General features: G+C 35.6%; 2 protein-coding genes across 4 annotated transcripts; one reads left to right on the top strand and one right to left on the bottom strand.

Annotated features, from left to right (window-relative positions):
* Window positions 1–245: 245 nt before the first annotated feature.
* LOC149730366 (E3 ubiquitin-protein ligase RNF31-like) lies at window positions 246–13,063 on the top strand. Its single transcript, XM_089887321.1, has 23 exons — window positions 246–558; window positions 944–1,084; window positions 1,980–2,135; window positions 2,326–2,379; window positions 2,697–2,772; window positions 3,274–3,579; window positions 3,713–4,690; window positions 4,956–5,049; window positions 5,359–5,587; window positions 5,928–6,074; window positions 6,562–6,663; window positions 7,064–7,199; window positions 7,573–7,631; window positions 7,695–7,788; window positions 7,913–8,049; window positions 8,490–8,681; window positions 9,176–9,274; window positions 9,709–9,777; window positions 10,065–10,206; window positions 10,358–10,476; window positions 10,934–11,101; window positions 11,584–11,691; window positions 12,044–13,063. Exons 1-23 carry the CDS (start codon window positions 385–387, stop codon window positions 12,236–12,238), a joined length of 3,975 nt encoding a protein of 1,324 aa, XP_089743447.1. The 5' UTR covers window positions 246–384; the 3' UTR covers window positions 12,239–13,063.
* LOC149730365 (telomere repeats-binding bouquet formation protein 1-like) lies at window positions 7,851–19,655 on the bottom strand. Of its 3 annotated transcripts, XM_089887326.1 has the most exons (15): window positions 19,251–19,646; window positions 18,230–18,358; window positions 17,804–17,935; window positions 17,332–17,392; window positions 17,075–17,181; window positions 16,714–16,836; window positions 16,142–16,279; window positions 15,404–15,547; window positions 14,690–14,812; window positions 14,118–14,155; window positions 13,983–14,013; window positions 13,811–13,926; window positions 13,300–13,399; window positions 12,965–13,030; window positions 7,851–8,001 (listed from the first exon to the last, which is right to left on the bottom strand). In XM_089887326.1, the coding sequence occupies exons 1-14, from the start codon at window positions 19,381–19,383 to the stop codon at window positions 12,966–12,968; spliced, it is 1,440 nt and encodes a 479-aa protein (XP_089743452.1). In that variant the 5' UTR covers window positions 19,384–19,646; the 3' UTR covers window positions 7,851–8,001; window position 12,965. The 3 variants fall into 3 exon arrangements, 2 of the variants coding, with proteins under 2 accessions (XP_089743452.1, XP_089743454.1); XR_016385912.1 differs by lacking the exon at window positions 13,983–14,013 and having other exon boundaries at window positions 7,927–8,001; window positions 19,251–19,652; XM_089887328.1 differs by lacking the exons at window positions 7,851–8,001; window positions 12,965–13,030; window positions 13,300–13,399; window positions 13,983–14,013 and having other exon boundaries at window positions 13,720–13,926; window positions 19,251–19,655.
* Window positions 19,656–19,881: the final 226 nt, after the last annotated feature.

Below are 19,881 nucleotides of genomic sequence, written 5' to 3'. Positions count from 1 at the left end.
TTTACTTTTTATAACGTAAGTAAATGAATGTATAATTTGCGTGGGTATGTCGTGTTTGCTTTATAAACGTTTATTCAAATAATATAAAGTGTTTGACTATAAAACAAGTTTGGTTATTAGACAGTTGAAAACATACAAGTATAATGAATTTAATGTTTAAAAACTAAACGAGTTTGGTAGTTAGGTTAAGTTATGTAGTTAGTAGTAAAGTGTTAGCAGATAACTTAGGGGGGAGGGGATTTTCCGCTAGCACCTTAACGTTATATAACTAATAACTTTAGTATTTACTTTAGTTTTGTCATACTTTTACTTGGGCTTACTAGAAATACTTGCTAAACCAATTTTAATGAATTATTTAAGTAAAAACAAATTTGTTGGAAAAGTATGACATCTGAACTACAGTCAGCACAAAATACTTTATTCCAACGCGTCCGTGTTGGCCAAGCAAAAAGTGCGGAAGTTTTTGGTCATGTTAATAAAATATTGAGGAATTCAAGTAGTTTGACATCGAGATATTTCAAAGTCAATGTTGTCAAGTTTCTGCAGGATAATTGCCAGGTAATTATTAATTATTTTGAATTTATAAATAAAACTTGTAAGTTTAACTACCAACAAAGTTGTACAAGTGGTGGTTTGTAAGCTGGCACGAGGTGTATTAAACAGAACATTCGTGCTATAATCACTGTGGTTGCCCTGTGAGGATAAATAAGTTGCATACGTGGTATTTGTAAACGGGCACGCGGTGTATGAAACAGAACACCCGCGTTATAACAACTGTCGTTGCCTGCCATGCGATGATAAATAATTAATATATACGTGGTAACTTGTAAGCAGGCACGCGGTGTATGAAACAAAACACCCGTGTTATGACGCCTTTTTGCATAAAGCTTTTTTGTCATATATTTTTTGTATGTTTATGTTGTAACAATTTGTATTTTTCAAGGCGTATGTCACTGACTTAACTGTTGGTTTGGGAATCCTTGAGAAATATGGGAAGAACTTGATTAAAGATGAGAAACCTCCACAATGGAGAGTTGTTCGCTTTTCAAACCAAATATTTCACTCCAAAGTTGATACAATTAAGGTTAATTAAGCTACAATGTGGCGGCCCTTCATGTGTGTGCCGAAGCGTACACAAGTGCCTTTTTTCTACGTTTATTTTTTCCTATGCCCTATAAATACTGCATCTCGTGTTCATTCCTCAGTTTACCGCTTGCAGTAAACCATAATGCAGCCGCTACAACAATATATTAGCCTGGTGATTAGTGAGTTTGAAGTGTGGTATGCCATATTATAATTATGTTGATCAGGTCCTATGAGGAAATACTCTAACAGCTTGTATTACCCTTGGTTACCTTCAAAGCTAAATTGTTCAGAGTTTAAACAGGAGAATTGTCCGACGCCGTGGTGTAGTGGTTAGCGCGCCTGCCTGTAACCATTAGGTAATGGGTTCAAGGCTCGTCGCTGCTACCATTGTGGGCGTATGTGTCCTTGGGCAAGACACTTAACGACAATTGCTCCAACCCAGTGGTCACTAATGGGTTGTCCAAATTATCAGCCATACATAATAAAAATGAAAAAATCCAAAAAAAATCACCCACGAAGTAACATACATGGTAACTCGTAAGCTGGCACGAGGTGTTAAACCCGTGTGATAATGACTGTCGTTTTCCGGCCACGCGAGGATAAAGTAAGTTACATTCATTCATTCATTCAGAATGTAACTGTATCACATTTTATCATTTGGTTAAAAGTTCAGGACTGTACATTTTGAGATCCAATCATGTTTTGTGGTTTTTTTATAATATTTATTTAGTTATTATAAAATCAATAAAAGTATTGATAGTTCAACAATCCTGTAAAATAAATTAATGCTTACTGATTGATGCAGTACACAAAATTCCAGGGTTTGCTGCCCACTCTACAACCCCAGGCCTATAACATCTATATTTAATGATAACATTCATTATGTCACACAGGGTGCCAGAGATATTCTTAACTTGATGGGCTACACCACACCAGTGAGAGACGGTTTATCTTTTCCCAACCATGTGATTGAACCTGACATAAATAACGTGGTGATGGTAACATCGGATATCATATTGCTCAAGTTTGAGTTATTGCTCATTGACAATGTAAGTTGTTTTTTAAAATTTTTTTATGAATACAAATATATATATATGCACGTTTTTTTTTCTTACGAGATTTTGCAGTTGCTTTTTTACTGGATTTAACTTAAATCAATTTCTATGAAACGAAAGTATTAATGGTAACGTATTAACATTCATCACGAACCAAAATAATCGTCATGAATTAAATTTTCAGGCCGAGCATCCTAAACCACAAGATATCAACTCCTACAGGCAACCTCCACGCAAGGTGAGTTGACAATGTAGGGTGGGGAAGATGGGACACCGTTCATTTTATTTTCTTGTCCCATTTCGTAGTAAACAAAAACATTAAAAAAATTTAAAACCGTGTCCTCACGACTCCTATAGATCGTCGTTAGTTGTTTAAAACATGATCTGGATATTTGGATATTTTGTGCGAAAAGCTTCCATCCTACCCAACTGTACTATATTATAACTTTACGTTTGGATATGTTTGCACTTTTGAATATTATCAATTGTTGGTAATATTTTAACACACCCCTGGTTCCATATTTAAGCTTTAATATATTTATATATATATACCAGATGTCATCCCCAGCTGTAAAAGCAAGTTCACTAAACATGAGAAATACAACGGATACTGTGCTACGGAGAAACATTGGTTTGTAAATATAGTGAACCTATGTATTTGTGGGGGAGTTAATTTTCATTTTATAACTTGCTAAAATTATTCTTTTTTGGGGGAGCTAATTTTCTGATGTTGTTTTGGGGTTTTATTTCAAGACATGCCTGAATGAATGAATGAATGTAACTTACTTTATCCTCGCGTGGCCAGAAAGCGACAGTCGTTATCACACGGGTTTAACACCTCGTGCCAGCTTACGAGTTACCATATATGTTACTTTGTGGGTGATTATTATTTTTTTGGATTTTTTCATTTTTTTATGTATGGCTGATAATTTGGACAACCCATTAGTGACCACTGGGTTGGAGCAATTGTCGTTAAGTGTCTTGCCCAAGGACACATACGCCCACAATGGTAGCAGTGACGAGCCTTGAACCCATTACCTAATGGTTACAGCTAGGCGCTCTAACCACTACCCCACGGCGCCGCACAATGCCTCTTAGCAATACTTTATTAAGTTCCATATATTGAATCCAGGTTCTCCACCTGCATCGCCCACAATGTTGGATGACTTATGTGTGGCTTGTGGGCAGAAGCAAGCAGAGTTGCATTGCAAGACATGCAACAACAAACAATGCAAACAATGTGATAAGATATGGCATCAATGTTCAAACAGACTTGATCATGTTAGAATTGAAGTTACACGACAGTCACTGGCCCTACATGGTGTGTCAACTACTGTACAACAGACACCAACACATAATAACCAAACAATTCAACAAAATAATGGACATGTACCACAACAAACTGCTGTGAGACAAACATCTAATAGACCAGGCCAAGGTATTTGGGTTTATATGTTATAAGAACTATGTGTTGTAGCTTAGGTGACATGATGAAAACGTTGCAGTAACATGATGCCCTAATGTTACACCTCTAACCACACATAGCATAATCAACCAACCACACATAACAGGTTACGGAAGTACAAGTGAAGACACATGGGAAGAAAAAATCAACAAAAAAGTTGAAGACTTTCTTTGCATATCAGATGAAAATAAACGGAGGGAAAAAGTTTATCAATTCTGTTCCGAGATTGAAACCCAGATAAATGTTTTTAAAAGCGGGGCAAGTCGGCTCTCTAACTTATCTTCAATCACTAAGCATTTGGTTGAGCGAGCAAGTTTATTGGCTTCGAGGAAAAATGAGATGTTGAGTTTATTTGGTTTGGAAGATCCACACAGAAGAAGTAGTCCGTCAACTTCATTAAATGTGGATGAAGATCGAATTGAATCGCCGTCTTTTTATCAACATAATGATACATCAACAAATAATCAACATTTTACAACAAAACATCAACATGCAACAAATATTCAACCTACTGTATTCAACAATCAACACATTTCAACAAGAAATCAACATGTTGAAGCAACTAATGCACCTGGATTAACAAATACCCAACATACACCCACCGTTCAACAAGTCTTATCAACAAATCAACACACTGCAACAAATATTCAACATGTTGCAACACTTTATCAACATCCTTCAAAAACCAATCAACATCAACTTGCTTTAATCAACAACAATCAACACTTTCAACACGGCCCATCAAGTTACCCCCCTATTTTATCAACAATTCAACATATCCCACCCACAAATCAACACGTTGCGCCCACAAATCGACAAGTTTTATCAACAAATCAACAAGTTTTACCAAGTTATCAACACACGCAACAACTTTATCAACACTTTCCATCAAATTATCCACAAAATCCACCAAATAATCAACTTGCCCCACTAAGCATTGCAACCCCCCCACCCTCAAGCCGCTACACCCCCCATGATATTCTGCAAAACAACCAAAACTCTTCTAGTTTGTTTCATGAAGTGAGAGGCCCCCCAGAAATTTGCTACATGCCCGATAGTTTTGATAAACTACTTCCACCATCAGGTAAACATGAACATTAATTTAGTTCTCTAGAATATCCTGAAACAGATGCTAAATGAAAGAATGTAACTTGCTTTCTCCTTGCACAAGACATTCGCTATAACACAGATGTTATATTTCATACACCTCCTGCCTGCTTACGAGTTACCAAGTATGTTACTTTTTCGTTGATTTTTATTTTTTCGTTTTTTTACCCGTATTATTACTTTAATACAGACTTAATATCATGTATTGAAAGATAGTTTTAATAAACTCCTTCCACCTTCAGGTCCCAACTCAACGGAGCCAAAACATTTGAACAACTCGCAAACTGACAATTTTGCTGCGAAAGTGGAAAACAGACAACCTGATTCAGAAATACGGTAAATAACTGAAAATATGACTTTGAGTATTGCACTAAGCATTTAATTTTTATTAGTATGGCGCTTTTCAACCATTTGCAGCAACCCAAATATTAAACATAAATGAATAACCAAGCTTTTCAAACCAAAGAGCTTTTATTAGTTGTTCAAAACCTGACTGTAGTGATGCAACTGCATTTCACAGCAATGTAAATTCAAACACGCAAGTTGGTCCATTCTCTTACCTGATAATGTTTGATATGCAGCAATTAGTGAAATATGATATAATACACTAATGGTATCCATCTAACCCTGACTTATATTGTATAGAACCCACTACCAGTGTGAAGAAACATCTGGCCAAGAAAGTGACAATTTTTCCCTCCCTGACCTACTTGATGTTAGTTACACACAAGATATTGAAGTGTTTACAACATACGATCAAGTTATATCATGCGTTGATATTGAGCCTTCATCTATGAATGTAAGGGAACTTGAACAACAGACAAAGAAGGAAGATATAAGATTAAATTGCTTGCTAATAGTGGGATATCTCAGGGTAAGTATGAAGTGTTTATCTTTGTGTTCTGGGGTAACAGCAGTCGTTATAACGTGGGTGTTCTATTCCATACAACTCGTGTCTGCTTACAAGTTACCAAATATGTAACGTATTTATCCTGGCATTGCGGGGCAACGATAGTTGTTATAACATGGGTGTTCTGTTTCATACACCTCCTGCCCACTTACGAGTTACCAGGTATGTAACTTTGTTGGTGACTGTTTTCGCACACTTATTAAGAAATATGAAAATAAGTGTTTTCCACTAAAAAAGGGCCTTAATAGGTTTAGAGCTCTGTTAGTTGAGACTGTAAAAATAAAATCAGTTTAACTAATAACAGGAAGCAGAAAGAGAAGGTTTCTCACCAAAACAAGTTGAAATAGCGATCAAACAACTCAAGACAAGCAGTAATAATAATATGATGGGCAATCCAGTTCAGTGGCTGAAAGATAACTGGATGAATAAAGTTGTTAGTTTAACTGCACAGGTGGAATGCTTTGTTTCTACATTTATATTAAACTAATTCCGTTTCCATCCATTGTATGGTCCACTGCTATAGTTCAGTAGATTTGTGCTTGTATTTTTAGTTCATGCACATGGTAAGTACGTTTTATCTATACCAATTGTAAGGTCAACTGCTGTGGCTTGGTGGTTAAGTGTTTCTGATTGTAACCGAAGGGTACCGGGTTCGATTCCCAGTGCTGATAGGTGTATGTGTTCTGGGAAAGATACTTGACCGTTGCTTTAACCCAGTGGTCACTAATGGGTTGTAACTTGTAACAACCTGGCTGTTGGGGTATTGGACCAACTCTGGCCTTAATCTTAGATCTAGGGCATGTTATGGTGTGGAACCCCTTCACTGTAATAATATTAAAAAGAGAAGAAGGCCCATACAGGTTTTATTAAACAGCATTTCCCAATATCTGAAGAGATAAATAAGTAATGTTTAATAAAATTGAGTTTAATAATCCCAGCACCCCCTGTTCAATGTTGAAGAAGTCAGTGATTTATTGGTCGAAAGTGAATTTGATGAAAATGAATTAAACGCAAAGTTGAAGCTGAGAAAATTGGCAAAGGTAAATGTTGTTCGTATTTTATTTAAGGTATTCCACAGTTCCTACAATATAACTGGAGCTTGGGGAAGTAAACAGTGATTTTCAAATGGTGTGAAACCCTCCAGAATAATTTACATACATGGGAACTTGTAAGTGGGCGCGAGGTGTATGAAACAAAACACCTGTGTCATAACGTCTGTCGTTTCCCCATCGCAGCAAGATGAATAAGTTACAATATTAGTTGGCGCATCCTGTATCCAACCCAGTGACCACTAATAGGTTGTCTAAACTGGGAAGCCATACTTTAAAATAATCCAATCACCCACAAAGTTACATACGTGGTAACTGGATTATGAAAAAACATATCTCCAAAAATAATCACCAACGAAGTAACATAAAGTAATTTCCATTCATTGACCAGATTGAAGCTGTGAACACATCAGGAGAATATTTAGTCGATGATTATGAACGATATTTACTTGATCACCATGGTGATGTCAATCAAACTATTCGTGAATTACAACAACAATTACTTCAGTCTATTCATCGTAGATTAAGTGAGTGATTTTGTTTGTGTTAAATATGCGTGCAGTTGAGGTATGTATATTCATGCTAATTAAAAAAAATGGTCAATTTTCCCAACTGTAGTATGCTCAAATACATATTGTTCAATACAGCACATCATGTTTCAACTTATAACTTACATTTATTAAAAATCTTTTGTATACCCTTATTTGCCAACAAAGAACAGAATTCTGTGTTATTTTTTGTATCTGCTAAGAAGAAGATATTCCCTTTCCACTATGTTTAATAACTATATCTATTCTAACTGTATATGATTAAGTTACTCCAAATCATGTAAAAATTCTTAAGCCTGACACCTATGGTTTCCTGTTTCTCTTCATATTTAAATAAATTCCATACTTCTAGGAGACATTGAAGAAAATGAAACAAAAATAACGGATTTTATTCAAATAACTGAAGAAACAGTAAGTTGGTCCAAAATAAAACAAAAAGTAAAAAAGTTAAACTAATAAAACATTTGCTTTCAGAGAGCAAAGAATGCATTAGCGAGTTATTTTCTTTGCGACAATGACATTATATTGAGTATGATCTACAGGATACTACATAGCAATATAACTAAAGGTTAAGTATTTAAAATAAATATTGTATTTAAAACAAATATTGTATTTAAATGAGTCATTTCAAAAAGGTTAAAAAAACTGAGACAATATTTTCATAAATTTAATATATTTTCCTTGTTTATCAGTTGAAGACTATTTAAATGAATGTAACATCGACGATTTAATGGAAGCAGCAAGATCTTTCCCCGATGATTATGAAGCTGCCGTCAAATTCCTGGGAAACGAATGCAAGATATGTTTTAAAAACTTCCCAAAAAGCAAGGTTGTATATATGAATTTTAAGATTATTAAGTTAACAAAGTTTTCTGTGTGGTTCTTTGGCAAAAATGATCATAAAATAATAATATCTATTGTGTCCATAGTTTTATCTGATTAGACTCATCTTACATGTTCTATCCAATATTATACAACCAATACTGTGGCGTTAAGCCATGTTCATCTTTGCAAATTGTTCCATAAGATAAGGAATATTCTTCATTTACAGTGCAACCGCATTTTTGGGGTAATGGGCTAACTCTGGCATAAATCCTAGGTGCTTCATTGTAGGACCTTGCCCATATAGAATAGAATGTGCATATACAATTTTGGGGTAATGGGCCAACTCCGGCCTAAATCCCAGGTCCCATGGCGTGCCTCACTGTAATACCTCACCCATATAGAATAGAACAGTGATTGCATTTTATAAATAATAATGTTTTCCAGATCGAATGTATGCCAACGTGCACAGATATAGAATGCAAGTATTGTAGAGGATGTTTGCATGAATACTTAAGACACAAGATAAACGAGACACCACGTTACGTGCGTCATATTGTGTGTCCCGTGTGCTTACAACCAGATATGGATGAAGACGGAGAAAGCGTGGAGAATTATTTGAATCATCTCGATGCGCTTGTGAGTAGAATATAATAATAATAACTTTTTTATACATTGAGTTTACTTAATGTTTGGCAATGTGCGTTTAAATGACCTATTGCAGAACTACAATAGTTGAATAAAAAACTAGGTAGAATGGCTTGGAAGCTTGAAGATAAAGTCTTTTACATTAGGGAAGCTTTGTGGCAGCTTAAGCTTCAAGCTTTTACAATGCCTGCATATCAAGGTATTTATTTGGCAATATACGGCCAGCAGAAGAAAGTCTCAAAAAAAGCTGTAGCTTCAAGGTTTCTTACATTTTAAAGCTTAAAGCTTGTTTTATTGATAATTCACTGCCAAATTTGGTTTTCTGGCAGTTTAAAGTCGACAAAATACAATCCAAGGCAGCGGTTATAACTTGTATGTATCGACAAGGAGAATGGTGAAAAGTGTATAACATGTTGGTTAATAAAGCTTAAGAATTGTCAACTTTATCATTCGAACCGTTTAATTTATTTCTTATTTCTATGTAGATCCGAAGAGGTTTGGACGACGCAACTTATCAGTTGTTTCAGAAAAAGTTGCGAGATCAAACACTGATGAAGATGCCAAACTTTAGATGGTGCGCTCATGTAAGTAGTTGTTTAATAAACGCAATGTGAGTTTAATGTATCCTGTGGCCTGTCTCGATGGTTAGGCACTGGAATTGTTAACATAGGGTACCGGGTTCAATGCTCGATCCTGATAGGCGTATCCCGCGTGTGTGAGGTGCTTAAACGAAGCACCCTTGTTTTATACTGCCGGTCGTGTGTGGATAAATAAGTTACATTCAATCACTGTAACTTCACTGTAAAACAGTTTTATTAAAATTAATATGTCAGGTCTGAGTGGTTGGCCACTTTCATCGCAACAAAACAATACCGGGTTTTATACTGATAAGCGTATGCGTCCTTGGGCAAGACACTTAATGTACATTATGATCTTTGGTATCGTAATATAGTTTTTGTGAAAGAAGATCCTAACTTATGTTATCCCCCCAAAATATGATTTGTTTTCTATTGTTTAGTGCGTCAATGGCTTTCTATACGAGCAACAAGAAAACAATTTGAAAATGGTTTGTTCTGCTTGTGGCAAGGTAAGGTGTATGAGTGAATATCCAATTGCCACCCTGGTTATCTGGGTTAGCTTAGAGAAAATGGGTTGAGGCTCAACTGTCATTGGGACTTTGTGGGTGTATGTGTCCTTGGACACTTAACTATAATCTCTCCAACTTAATTATAAACCAAAAAGTGTTCACCCACAAAGTTACATACGTGGTAACTGGTGAGCGGGCACGGGGTGTATGAACAGACATGCGTGTCATAACAACTGTCTTTGCCCCATCATGCGAGGGTAAACAAGTTACATTCATCCACTGTACAGGCCACATGTTACGACTGTAAGAAACCATGGGAAGACCAACATGAAGGAATATCTTGCAATGAATTCCAACAATGGAAGGAGATGAACGATCCAGATTCACAAGCAGCGGGGTTGGCCGCTCATTTAAAAGAACATGGAATCGGTGAATGCAACAAGATTACTTTTTATTTACTTTTGTAATCGTCCAGTAAAATGATTATCGCTACAATAAAACTCATATTTTTTTGGTTGCAACTTGCAACCCAGGGATTGAGAACCACTAAACTTTAAACTGATTCAAATTTATTTTCTAGATTGTCCAAACTGTAAGTTCAGATATGCCTTAAGTAAAGGTGGTTGCATTCATTTCAAATGCTCCACTTGTTCATTCGAATTCTGTCGTGGATGTAAAGGATCTTTCAAGCAAGGCAGAGTAAGATGGAGAAGTGTTTACTCTTTCATAGTTTTTATAAATTTGGGGTGCGTGGTCCCTTAAAAAGCAAACTGTTTAACAATTTGGGGTGATGGTTATTTAACAAACAAGAATGTACAACATATATTTTAACTTCTGACATCCCAACACAAGTATTCTGTTACAAAATCTTCTGACATTATAACTAAGATGTTATGTTTTATAAACCTCATGCCGGCCTCTGATTTACCACGTATGTAACTTATTTATCCTCGTGTAGTGTTGCAACAAAAGTCGTTATAACACTGGTGTTCTGTTTCATACACCTCATGTCCGCTAACAAGTTACCAAGTATTAACTTTGTGGGTAATTATTTTTCTGTATGGATCCCAACAAAGTTAATTCCAAGGAAGATGTATGGAAACCTAAGAATACCAAATCTAACTTTCATTTCCCGAATTCATACTTTTATTTCCAGAGATGCACATTATTCCGAACATGCCAAAACAAAGGTCTGCACGCGCATCATCCAAGAGATTGTTTGTTCTACCTTCGAGATTTAGAAATTGAAAGATTGCAGAAGATTCTTCAGGATGGTGGAATACCACATAGAACAGAATGTACAATCTCGAACAATACTTGCCAGGTTTAACTAAACATTCTATTCTATTTCCAAGTGAAAAGATGGAAAATTTGAAATTAGCGACACTACCACAGCTAAATATATATATATAGTACTGTGGGGTAAGACGGGACACATTTAGCACATAATATGCAAATACCCTGATCATGTTTTAAACAATTAACAACAGTTTCGAACTAGGTCCTTTAACTAAGGCTTTGTCCTCAGAAAATTTGACTAAAATATGTTTGTTATCACTTGGTCTTACCTGTGTATGGCCCACGCATTGTAAATAGGGATTTTATTAAAATATCGATGTATCATGTTCAGTGGCGCAGCCAGAAAAAAAAATAAGGAGGGGTTTTATTAAAAAAAATGTTTACAATTCTTTTTTTAATTAAAAAAAAATTTTTTTGGGGGGGTTAAACGGGGGAGGTTACGATCCCCGAAACCCCCTCCCTGGCTGCGCCACTGATCATGTTATCATATATTAATGTGTTATACAGGTGATGGAACAACAAGAAACCCCCGATGGATTGATCGATGCTTGCTGCGGGGGCGAAGTGCATGAGAATAACGCAGACTTGTGTGAAGTACATTACAAGGAATATTTGGTAAGCTCCTTTGTTTATCAAGATATTTGTAATGAGTTAGTGGTAGCGTGTGTTATGTTGTATTAATATGTGGTTGCTTCATTTATTTGCCGATTTTTCATTTTCATGTATGTAAATTTTTAAGTTTTTGTATGGCTATCAGTTTGGACAACCCATTGGTTACCACCGGGTTGGAGCAATTGCTGGTAAGTGTCTTGCCCAAGGAGTCAAGGTCACATACGCCCACAATGGTAGAAGCGTTGAGTTTCACACCCAGAAACCTTTAGTTACAAGTTGAGTGCTTAAACCACTGTGTTAGAACATTCTCTAATTAGTTTTCATCTTTCACAAATTATATTTTTTTTGGTTTCAGGTGATTTTAATCAACAAGAACCACTTGGACCCTGCCACAGTGTTCACAGGAGATGAATTAGAGACATGTCTGCACAGAGAGGAACATCCCATGCCTCATAAACAAGACATGAACGATGAACAATATCATGAGAAATTATTATCCATAGTTTGCACTTACCCTCTTATACATACAAAGTTGCAAATGCAGCAGTGACAAGCTTATATGCTTTGCAATTACAAGTAAACAGGCTATGTTATATGTCTTACATAGAACTGTGGGGTGAGGTGGGTAAGGTATCAGAACTATAAATCCAGCAATGTTTTAAATGTCGTATATAGTATTGTGTAAGGTATTACTCTTACTATATTAAACAGAACTATGTTAAACGCTAAACTACAAACGCGGTTATATTACTGTGGGGTAAGATGGATGCTAACGAAATCCAAAATTAGGTAATGGTGTTTTTAACAATTACCAACGCTCTTTTAGAGTCGTGAGGATATGGTTATATAATTCTGTAAATATTCTTTGTTTTCTACCAAATGGGACAATAAAAGAGAATGGAAACAAAGGCTAAATTATCCCAACCTACTATATAATTTCTACCATATGATTGCACTTCATTCACTGCTGGTTGTTGATTTTTTGCCACTTACATTGTGTATTAAAATTTACATTAAGATTAGAATTTGTAACTAACACCATTTATGTAGCAGTGAATTGGTTAAGTTATGACCTAAAACAAAACTCACTAGGCTACTGTTTTGTTTAAAGCCAAAAATGCAGAAAAGCAATCAACTGCCAATGCTGGTAATAAACACTGTTTTAGCTTTTATGTGATTATATTTTTAAAAACGCCAAATTTGTTAAGAGTGAATTTAAAAGTATATTATGTACTGGCTTAAGTCTTATATGTTAAATAAAGATAAATTATCGTACCTTAATATTTCTTACAATATCTATCGACTTCACTGTCAATAATTTCACTGCAGAGTGATACGAGGTCTGCAAACAATGATAAAAAATAAAGATAATGTAGTAGTTTAATTACAGACTGATATGGTTTTGTTTATAGTTGAAATGTAAGTTATCAACATTCACTTATTATATTTCTCTTTTCCAGCAAAGCTTTAATAATATTATCATTGTTATTGTGGCCCATAACATAAATTTTTACTTCTTTTTACATGTTTTTGATAAAATGCGTGACCGTTACACCTACAGACAATACAATGTAAATTAAGTAAACAACATTTAATTAAACAAGATCTCACCATGGTTGATATATTTAGGTTGATGGTATCTTCTATATGAATGCATTGGATGTGGAACAACCACACTACTACATTGACCTCTTCTTATTGGTGGCTTGCTCTATAAAAGTAACTATGTATTGAACCGGTGTATTGTAACATGGGTTGTACTACTGTTTAGGATTAGAAACAATCACCCACAAAGTAACATATAACTAAGCGGACATGAGGTGTTTAAAACAAAACACTTGTGTTATAACGACTGTCGTTACTTTGTGGGTGATTGTTTTTTGTGGATTTTTTTATTTTTTTTTAAGTGTGGCTGATAATTTTAACAACCCATTAGTGACCACTGGGTTGGAGCAATTGCCGTGAAGTGTCTTGCCCAAGGACACATACGCCCACAACGGTAGCAACTCAAGCCTTGAACCCATTACCTCTGGGTTACAGGCCAGAGCGCTAACTACACAGTTTATCAAACCCTCTAGTATTCACTATCCAGTCACCACGTAATACTGCTAGAAATTTTTACCTTTTTCGAGCTTCGTTTCAGGTGGACATGAACTTTATCGGTTGGACTTTCAAACACACCGGACATTTTTCTCAAAGCTGCTTTATTCGTACCACTGATGTCCAAACATACGCTTTCTGGTGAAATTTGTTATGAAGATATTGCATAAAATATAATTAAGAGCGAGTTTTACTTTTTGAAGTGATTTGTTTGACTCTTTTTTTCTGAAACAAAATTAATGTTATTCATTGATCATATTTGGCAGAGTTATAACACAGGTGTCATATTGGCTGACAGAGTTTCAATATATATAATGTTTATTTCTTACCGGTATTGAGACATTAGCTTTGGATTTTATTCCAAAATCTGCAATTAAATGAAAAGCATTATAATATTACAACACAAAGCAGTGAATCTCACCACTGTGTTGCAAGCATTTGAATGAATGAATGTAACTTACTTAATCCTCGCGTGGCCGGTAAATGACAGTCCTTATAACACGGGTATTCACACGCCTTGTGCCAGCTTACGAGTTACCATGTATGTTACTTTGTGGGTAATTGTTTTTTTGTGGATTTTTTTTAGGTGTGGCTGATAATTTGGACAACCCATTAGTGACCACTGGGTTGGAGCAATTGTGGTTAAGTGTCTTGCCAAAGGACACATACGCCCACAATGGTAGCAGCAACGAGCATTGAACCCATTACCTCTGGGTTACAGGCGGGCGCGCTAACCAACTGTGCTATGGCACCGGATGATTTAGCTTAGCATATGATAAACACTATACAGCAATATAGTTTCGTAAATTAGGTCACCAAAGCTTTGCTATTAATTTATGTTTAATATTTGAATTATAACAAAAAAGGTTAACAAGCACTGCCTAAAACCACACAAACTTACTATATATCTTGCTTAGTAGTTTTATTGATTGTTGGTTCAAGCATTCATCCCCATACCCTTTATCCATCAATGCAGTCACACAGTTTGCTATCTTTTGAACCGGTATCTTCTCACTACTAACACCTATAAGGTTTATTAGTTATTGTATGACTGTGAATCTATAAGTGATCACTTGGTTTATTGTATGTATTGCTGACAATTAATAGTTTAATCTCTCCTAATGACCTAGTGATTATTAATGGGTTGAGGCAGCCCAGGAGTTGGGTAAGGGGCCAATCCGGCCTTAAATATCAGGTTGCATGGCTTATCTTGCCTAAGAACATACGCACATAATGGTGGCAGAATCAAACTTGTACAAGACAAGTGTTCCAATCACTGATCTACAAAAAAAGTTTAGGAGTTAACTAATACATGCTTAGTATTACTGCAGAGTTATGACCACTTGGTTTATTGTATCTGTATGTATGGGTGATAATTATTAGCCTCCATCCTATAGACTGTTAATGGGTTGTCGCAGCCCAGAAGTAAAGGTCTGTTTTAAATCTCAGGTCTCATGGCATGCTTTGCTATAGGACTCGCCCAAGTGTCTTGCCTAAGGACACATATGCACATAATGGTGACAGCATAAAGTTTCAAACTTGTACAATACCAGTGTTCTAACCACTGTGCTCGATTAAAGGTTTGATAGTATAATGGCCTACATGCTTATTGTACCTGACCCATCTATGCATAAGTTTAACAAATTCATAGATTGGTTGACATGAAATAAAACCCAGTGTTCATTCAAGTCTTGCTTGATGAGTTCCATCACGAGATACAACCCTCCAAGCGTGATGAACTTTAACTTTTCTTGATCAGCTGCAGAAAAGTTGAATGAATAAATGTAACTTTCAGTTTATTTTATTTTGCGCTACTACTATTGTGGGTGTATGTGTCCTTGAGCAAGACACTTAACGGTAATTGCTCCAACCCAGTGGTCACTAATGGGTTGTCTAAATTATCAGCCATACATAAAACAATGAAAAAATCCCCCCAAAATAAACACCTACAAAGTAACATACATGGTAACTCGTAAGCTGGCACGAGGTGTTAAACCCCTGTGATAACGACTGTCGTTTTCCGGCCACGCGAGGATAAAGTAAGTTTCATTCATTCATTTTCTCATAACAAAGGTGTTCTTGGCAAATAAATGAAGATATAATCGGTATATGGTTATAGAACTTACAAGCAGTATATTGAAGTGTTAATTCCATATTTTTAATGTTAAAACTGACTAAATTAATTAGCGATATCCATTATTTGATGAATAGTTCTGTGATTTCTTGATTCTAACAATTAACTAGTTTAATTATTGATGAAAGTTTTAAATAAAACTAAACAGAGTAAAATATGGTATGGCAAATTTAGGAAGTATTGTAGTTATGTTTATATTTCATGCAAATACAGTCATACTTGCTGCTTCTCCTTGTAATAAACAACCCAATGCATTCACACATTCTCCCCCACAGTTTCCACTTTCACTTGAATGTTTCAACAATAATATAAGAACTTCAACAGCTTGTGATGTAAATGCAATTGTTTGACATTGACCTGTTTATAATTAGAACAAGTACTAAGTGATATCCAAATCAACCTGCTGTAGTAATTGCTATAAACAATTATTGTACTATTATTAACATTCATTAAATGGATTCACTAATGCTATGGCACAGTAGTTGCCGTTTTTCCGAGCGTAACTGGGGAATACAGGTTTCGCTCAGTGTTGCTACCATTGCATGTGTCTGTCTTTTGAAAGGAGACAGTAATGCTCCAGCTCTGTGGTCTTTAATGGGTTGTCCAAACTGTCAGCCATACAGAAAACAATCACCACAAAGTATCAAGGATAAAAACGTTACATACATGGTAACTCATAAGCGAGCATGAGGTGTATGAAACAGAACACCAATTTTATAACGAGTGTCGTTGCCACTTACATATACAAGTATTAAATGTAATTCATCATCAATGCTACTTTACCCACTTACTGTTATTCTCGATGACAACTGACAGTAATTTGCAGCAATGTTCCGTCACTTCATTTGAATGTTTGCGATGTATAGTTGCAATAATCCATGGTACCAACTTGGACACAATATTTTGATTCATTTCTGTTTAATAAAAAAATCAATTTATTTTTAAACAAATGTAAAAAATATTAATAATACTAATTTATTTGTCTCTTCGGTTACCGTAGCGAAGATTTAGAAATATTTTAAACAGAAAGACAGAATATAGTGACAAAACAACAGTTGTTAAAACACGCTTATGGTTAAAAACATTTATATTTACATTTATCTGGAAGAAAATAAGCGTGGTCGCTACACCAGACCTAGATTTAAGTCTTACCGTTTTGTGGAATATTAACAGAATAAGACAAAGTCTTTATAATAATATTCCAATGCTTAATTTTTTCTTTCCTAACTTTTGAATTTGCCAACATTTTATAGTAGTTTCTGAAACATACGTTTAAGTTATTCCTTTGTTATAAAAATAATGTTTTTTCAATAAAATATAAAACAAGTCGACACATACTTAAAGTAAGGCTCTTTTACACTTCTAAACAATAGACATATTAATAAGTAAAAATACCGAGAAATACTTACACAAACTGGTCCATAAGCTGGGTCAAACATCCAGATGTAAAAATTTTCAATTGTCCTTGTTCTGTTAAATAGAAATGTGCATGTTTGTGCTACTTTACAAACATTTGTTCTTAAACTTAATATGGCTATTTGAAACATATGCTTGCGCAACATACATAGGCGCCTATCCTGGGGTGGCAAGCTATGCAGACCTACCCTAGAATTTTCTGCATTCTGGTATTTACCAAACATATTACATTATTATGACATAGGCCAAAGAATGTTATAAAATTAAGAAATAAAATTAAGGGTAGTTAGAATGTAAAGCTGCCACAAAGCTTCTCTTAAGTAAAATACAGCACCTTTTTTGGGTGCTGCCCTACTTAGTCAAATTCTCATAGTTTTTCTAACGTGTTTCATATTCCAAAACCACAGATTTGTATCAATATATACATTTAATTTTTGGCCCAAGGCAATAAAAGTTCAACTCAACTGTTTCGTGATACAAGTGAAAGAAGGAAGAAGGAAGCAATAGTCCTGCCGACATCATTGTTATTATTTCCAGCTATGGCCGTTTGAATCAACCCAAATATTTTGTCTTGCGTTAAGTATTGCTGGACATGAACTTTGGTGGGAAGAAAACTATTTATTAGTCTCCTAATTCCAAAGCTTAATGCTGCTACCATTGCGGGCGTATGTATCCTTGGGCAGGAAACTTAACGACAATTGCTCAAACAGCGGTCAATGAGTTGTGTGAATTATCAGCTATGCACAAGAAAAAACACTTAATAAGTTTTCGTTAGCGGGCACAAGGTGTATGAAACACAACACCGGTGTTAACAATTGCCTTTGCCCCAACACACAAAGATGAATAACTGTCATTCATTCATTGCCATATGTTTAAAACAAGAACACTTACCATTAGCCTCAGCTGCACAGGCCAACATAAACATGCAGGGTAACTGTAGCTTTCCACAAGTTGCGTTGTACAGTAGATCAAGAACTAAATCAATTCCTCCGCAAGCTTTCATCTCTTCAGCGTGGCTGCCTGATAAAAGTTATAATATTATAAGCTCCAATACATAGGATACAATACATATAACTAGCAGTCTACAAAACCCAGATATATTATATCACTATTTTCGATTTTCTATATATATAAAACTAAAAGAACAACCATGGACAAAGTAACATTCGTGGTACTGTTGGGTCTGGTCCTATCGTACTCCTCTTCGCGCGTACTAGATGCTGTACCTCGTTTAATCACAGATCAATTGGAACCAGATCAACACTTAATAACTCCTTTATTAGTAACTTGACAGTGACGTAACGATACGATAGCAGAATTTATGGCTCAAGGCGTCCCGAAACATGGCGCACCCATCTTTTATACAGACGAGAGTTGTGAGAAGAAGGGAACACGTCAGCCTCCAGGCTTACCGCCAGTCACACATAACGCAAATACAGATACAATGTCTGGGTATTGAGCATAGTTCACCATTGGGCATAGTCCACACACAATGCCAGCAGCCACGCATCTTAATTAGGAAACGGCTAGGAAATTGTGACAGTTTCCGTTGTCAGGCAATATCGGTACGTGGACTCACACAATATCATTAAACCAGTAAACATACAACATCGTTAAACATGGAATTACAACGATAACATTATTATCGCCCGCTTTCACACGTCGATCACTACAGTACCTTGTAAGCGGGCACGAGGTGTATAGAACAGAACACCTGTGTTTTAAGACTGTCGTTGCCCTGCTATGCCAGCATAAATAAGATATATATTTCTTACATTCATTTAACAGTAGCAGATATAACAATATAATTAACAAATTAAGGCATCAAGAAAGTACAGCAAAACACATGTACAGTATTTATAAAAGGCAGTATTGAAGTACCCTGGTACCAACACCTGCATTTTAAACTTACAATTAGATGAGCACATACTAGCTAGAGCTTCCAAACTATATATTTGCGATGAAAGACGATTTGAACTCGATACAGAACCATCTGCGTCCGGTTTTAGAAATTCTAACAAAACGTTCAAATCGTAATCCGCCATAATTTACCCAAATGCTAAACTTATAAACAGATTGCTGTAATGTATGTACAACGTATACTAAAACGTAATATTTAAAACAAAATGCGTTTATCTTAAATAAGAATATATAATGTAGATTGTAGAGATCACTCTATATACTTATATTTCCAACATAGAATAGCCTAGGAAAGTAACTGCGTGATTATAAACCGCCTTATTGAATGCATCAGTTATATTGATTTAAATACACCAGACACGCAAAAATATTATATTTTGACAGCTTTTAAACAAGCACGTGTGAACAATTTTAGCAGAAGGTACCTACGCAGAAAAATTGGAAATAGGGCGCCAACTTAGGCTGAATAATTAAATATTTGTGCACACGAGAGATCGCTAAAGAGCCAATGCAACTAAAACGGGGAGTTGATAAAAGTTACCAGTAAAACAAATTTTGTTTGTTTGGTTCTGAAGATCATTTATCCTAGCGTGGGGGCAAGGACAGTCCCCAAAATAATGGGT

Source organism: Ciona robusta, chromosome 10 (assembly GCF_009617815.1).
Source record: "Ciona robusta chromosome 10, ASM961781v2".
In the NCBI taxonomy this organism is placed as follows: Eukaryota; Metazoa; Chordata; class Ascidiacea; order Phlebobranchia; family Cionidae; genus Ciona; species Ciona robusta.
This window is presented reverse-complemented; position numbering and strand designations above follow the sequence as displayed.

Bases quoted from the DNA above. Each gene is read 5' to 3' on its own strand.
- LOC149730366 (XM_089887321.1), top strand. From the start codon at position 385: ATGACATCTGAACTACAGTCAGCACAAAATACTTTATTCCAACGCGTC. The intron at 2,380-2,696 runs GTGAGTTGACAA...TATATATACCAG, and splicing joins ACAGGCAACCTCCACGCAAG to ATGTCATCCCCAGCTGTAAA. The intron at 10,477-10,933 runs GTAAGATGGAGA...TTTTATTTCCAG, and splicing joins GATCTTTCAAGCAAGGCAGA to AGATGCACATTATTCCGAAC.
- LOC149730365 (XM_089887326.1), bottom strand. From the start codon at position 19,383: ATGGCGGATTACGATTTGAACGTTTTGTTAGAATTTCTAAAACCGGAC. The intron at 17,182-17,331 runs GTAAGTATTTCT...CGTATGTTTCAG, and splicing joins CAGCTTATGGACCAGTTTGT to AAACTACTATAAAATGTTGG. The intron at 16,280-16,713 runs GTAAGTGGGTAA...AATTATAAACAG, and splicing joins AGTTGTCATCGAGAATAACA to GTCAATGTCAAACAATTGCA.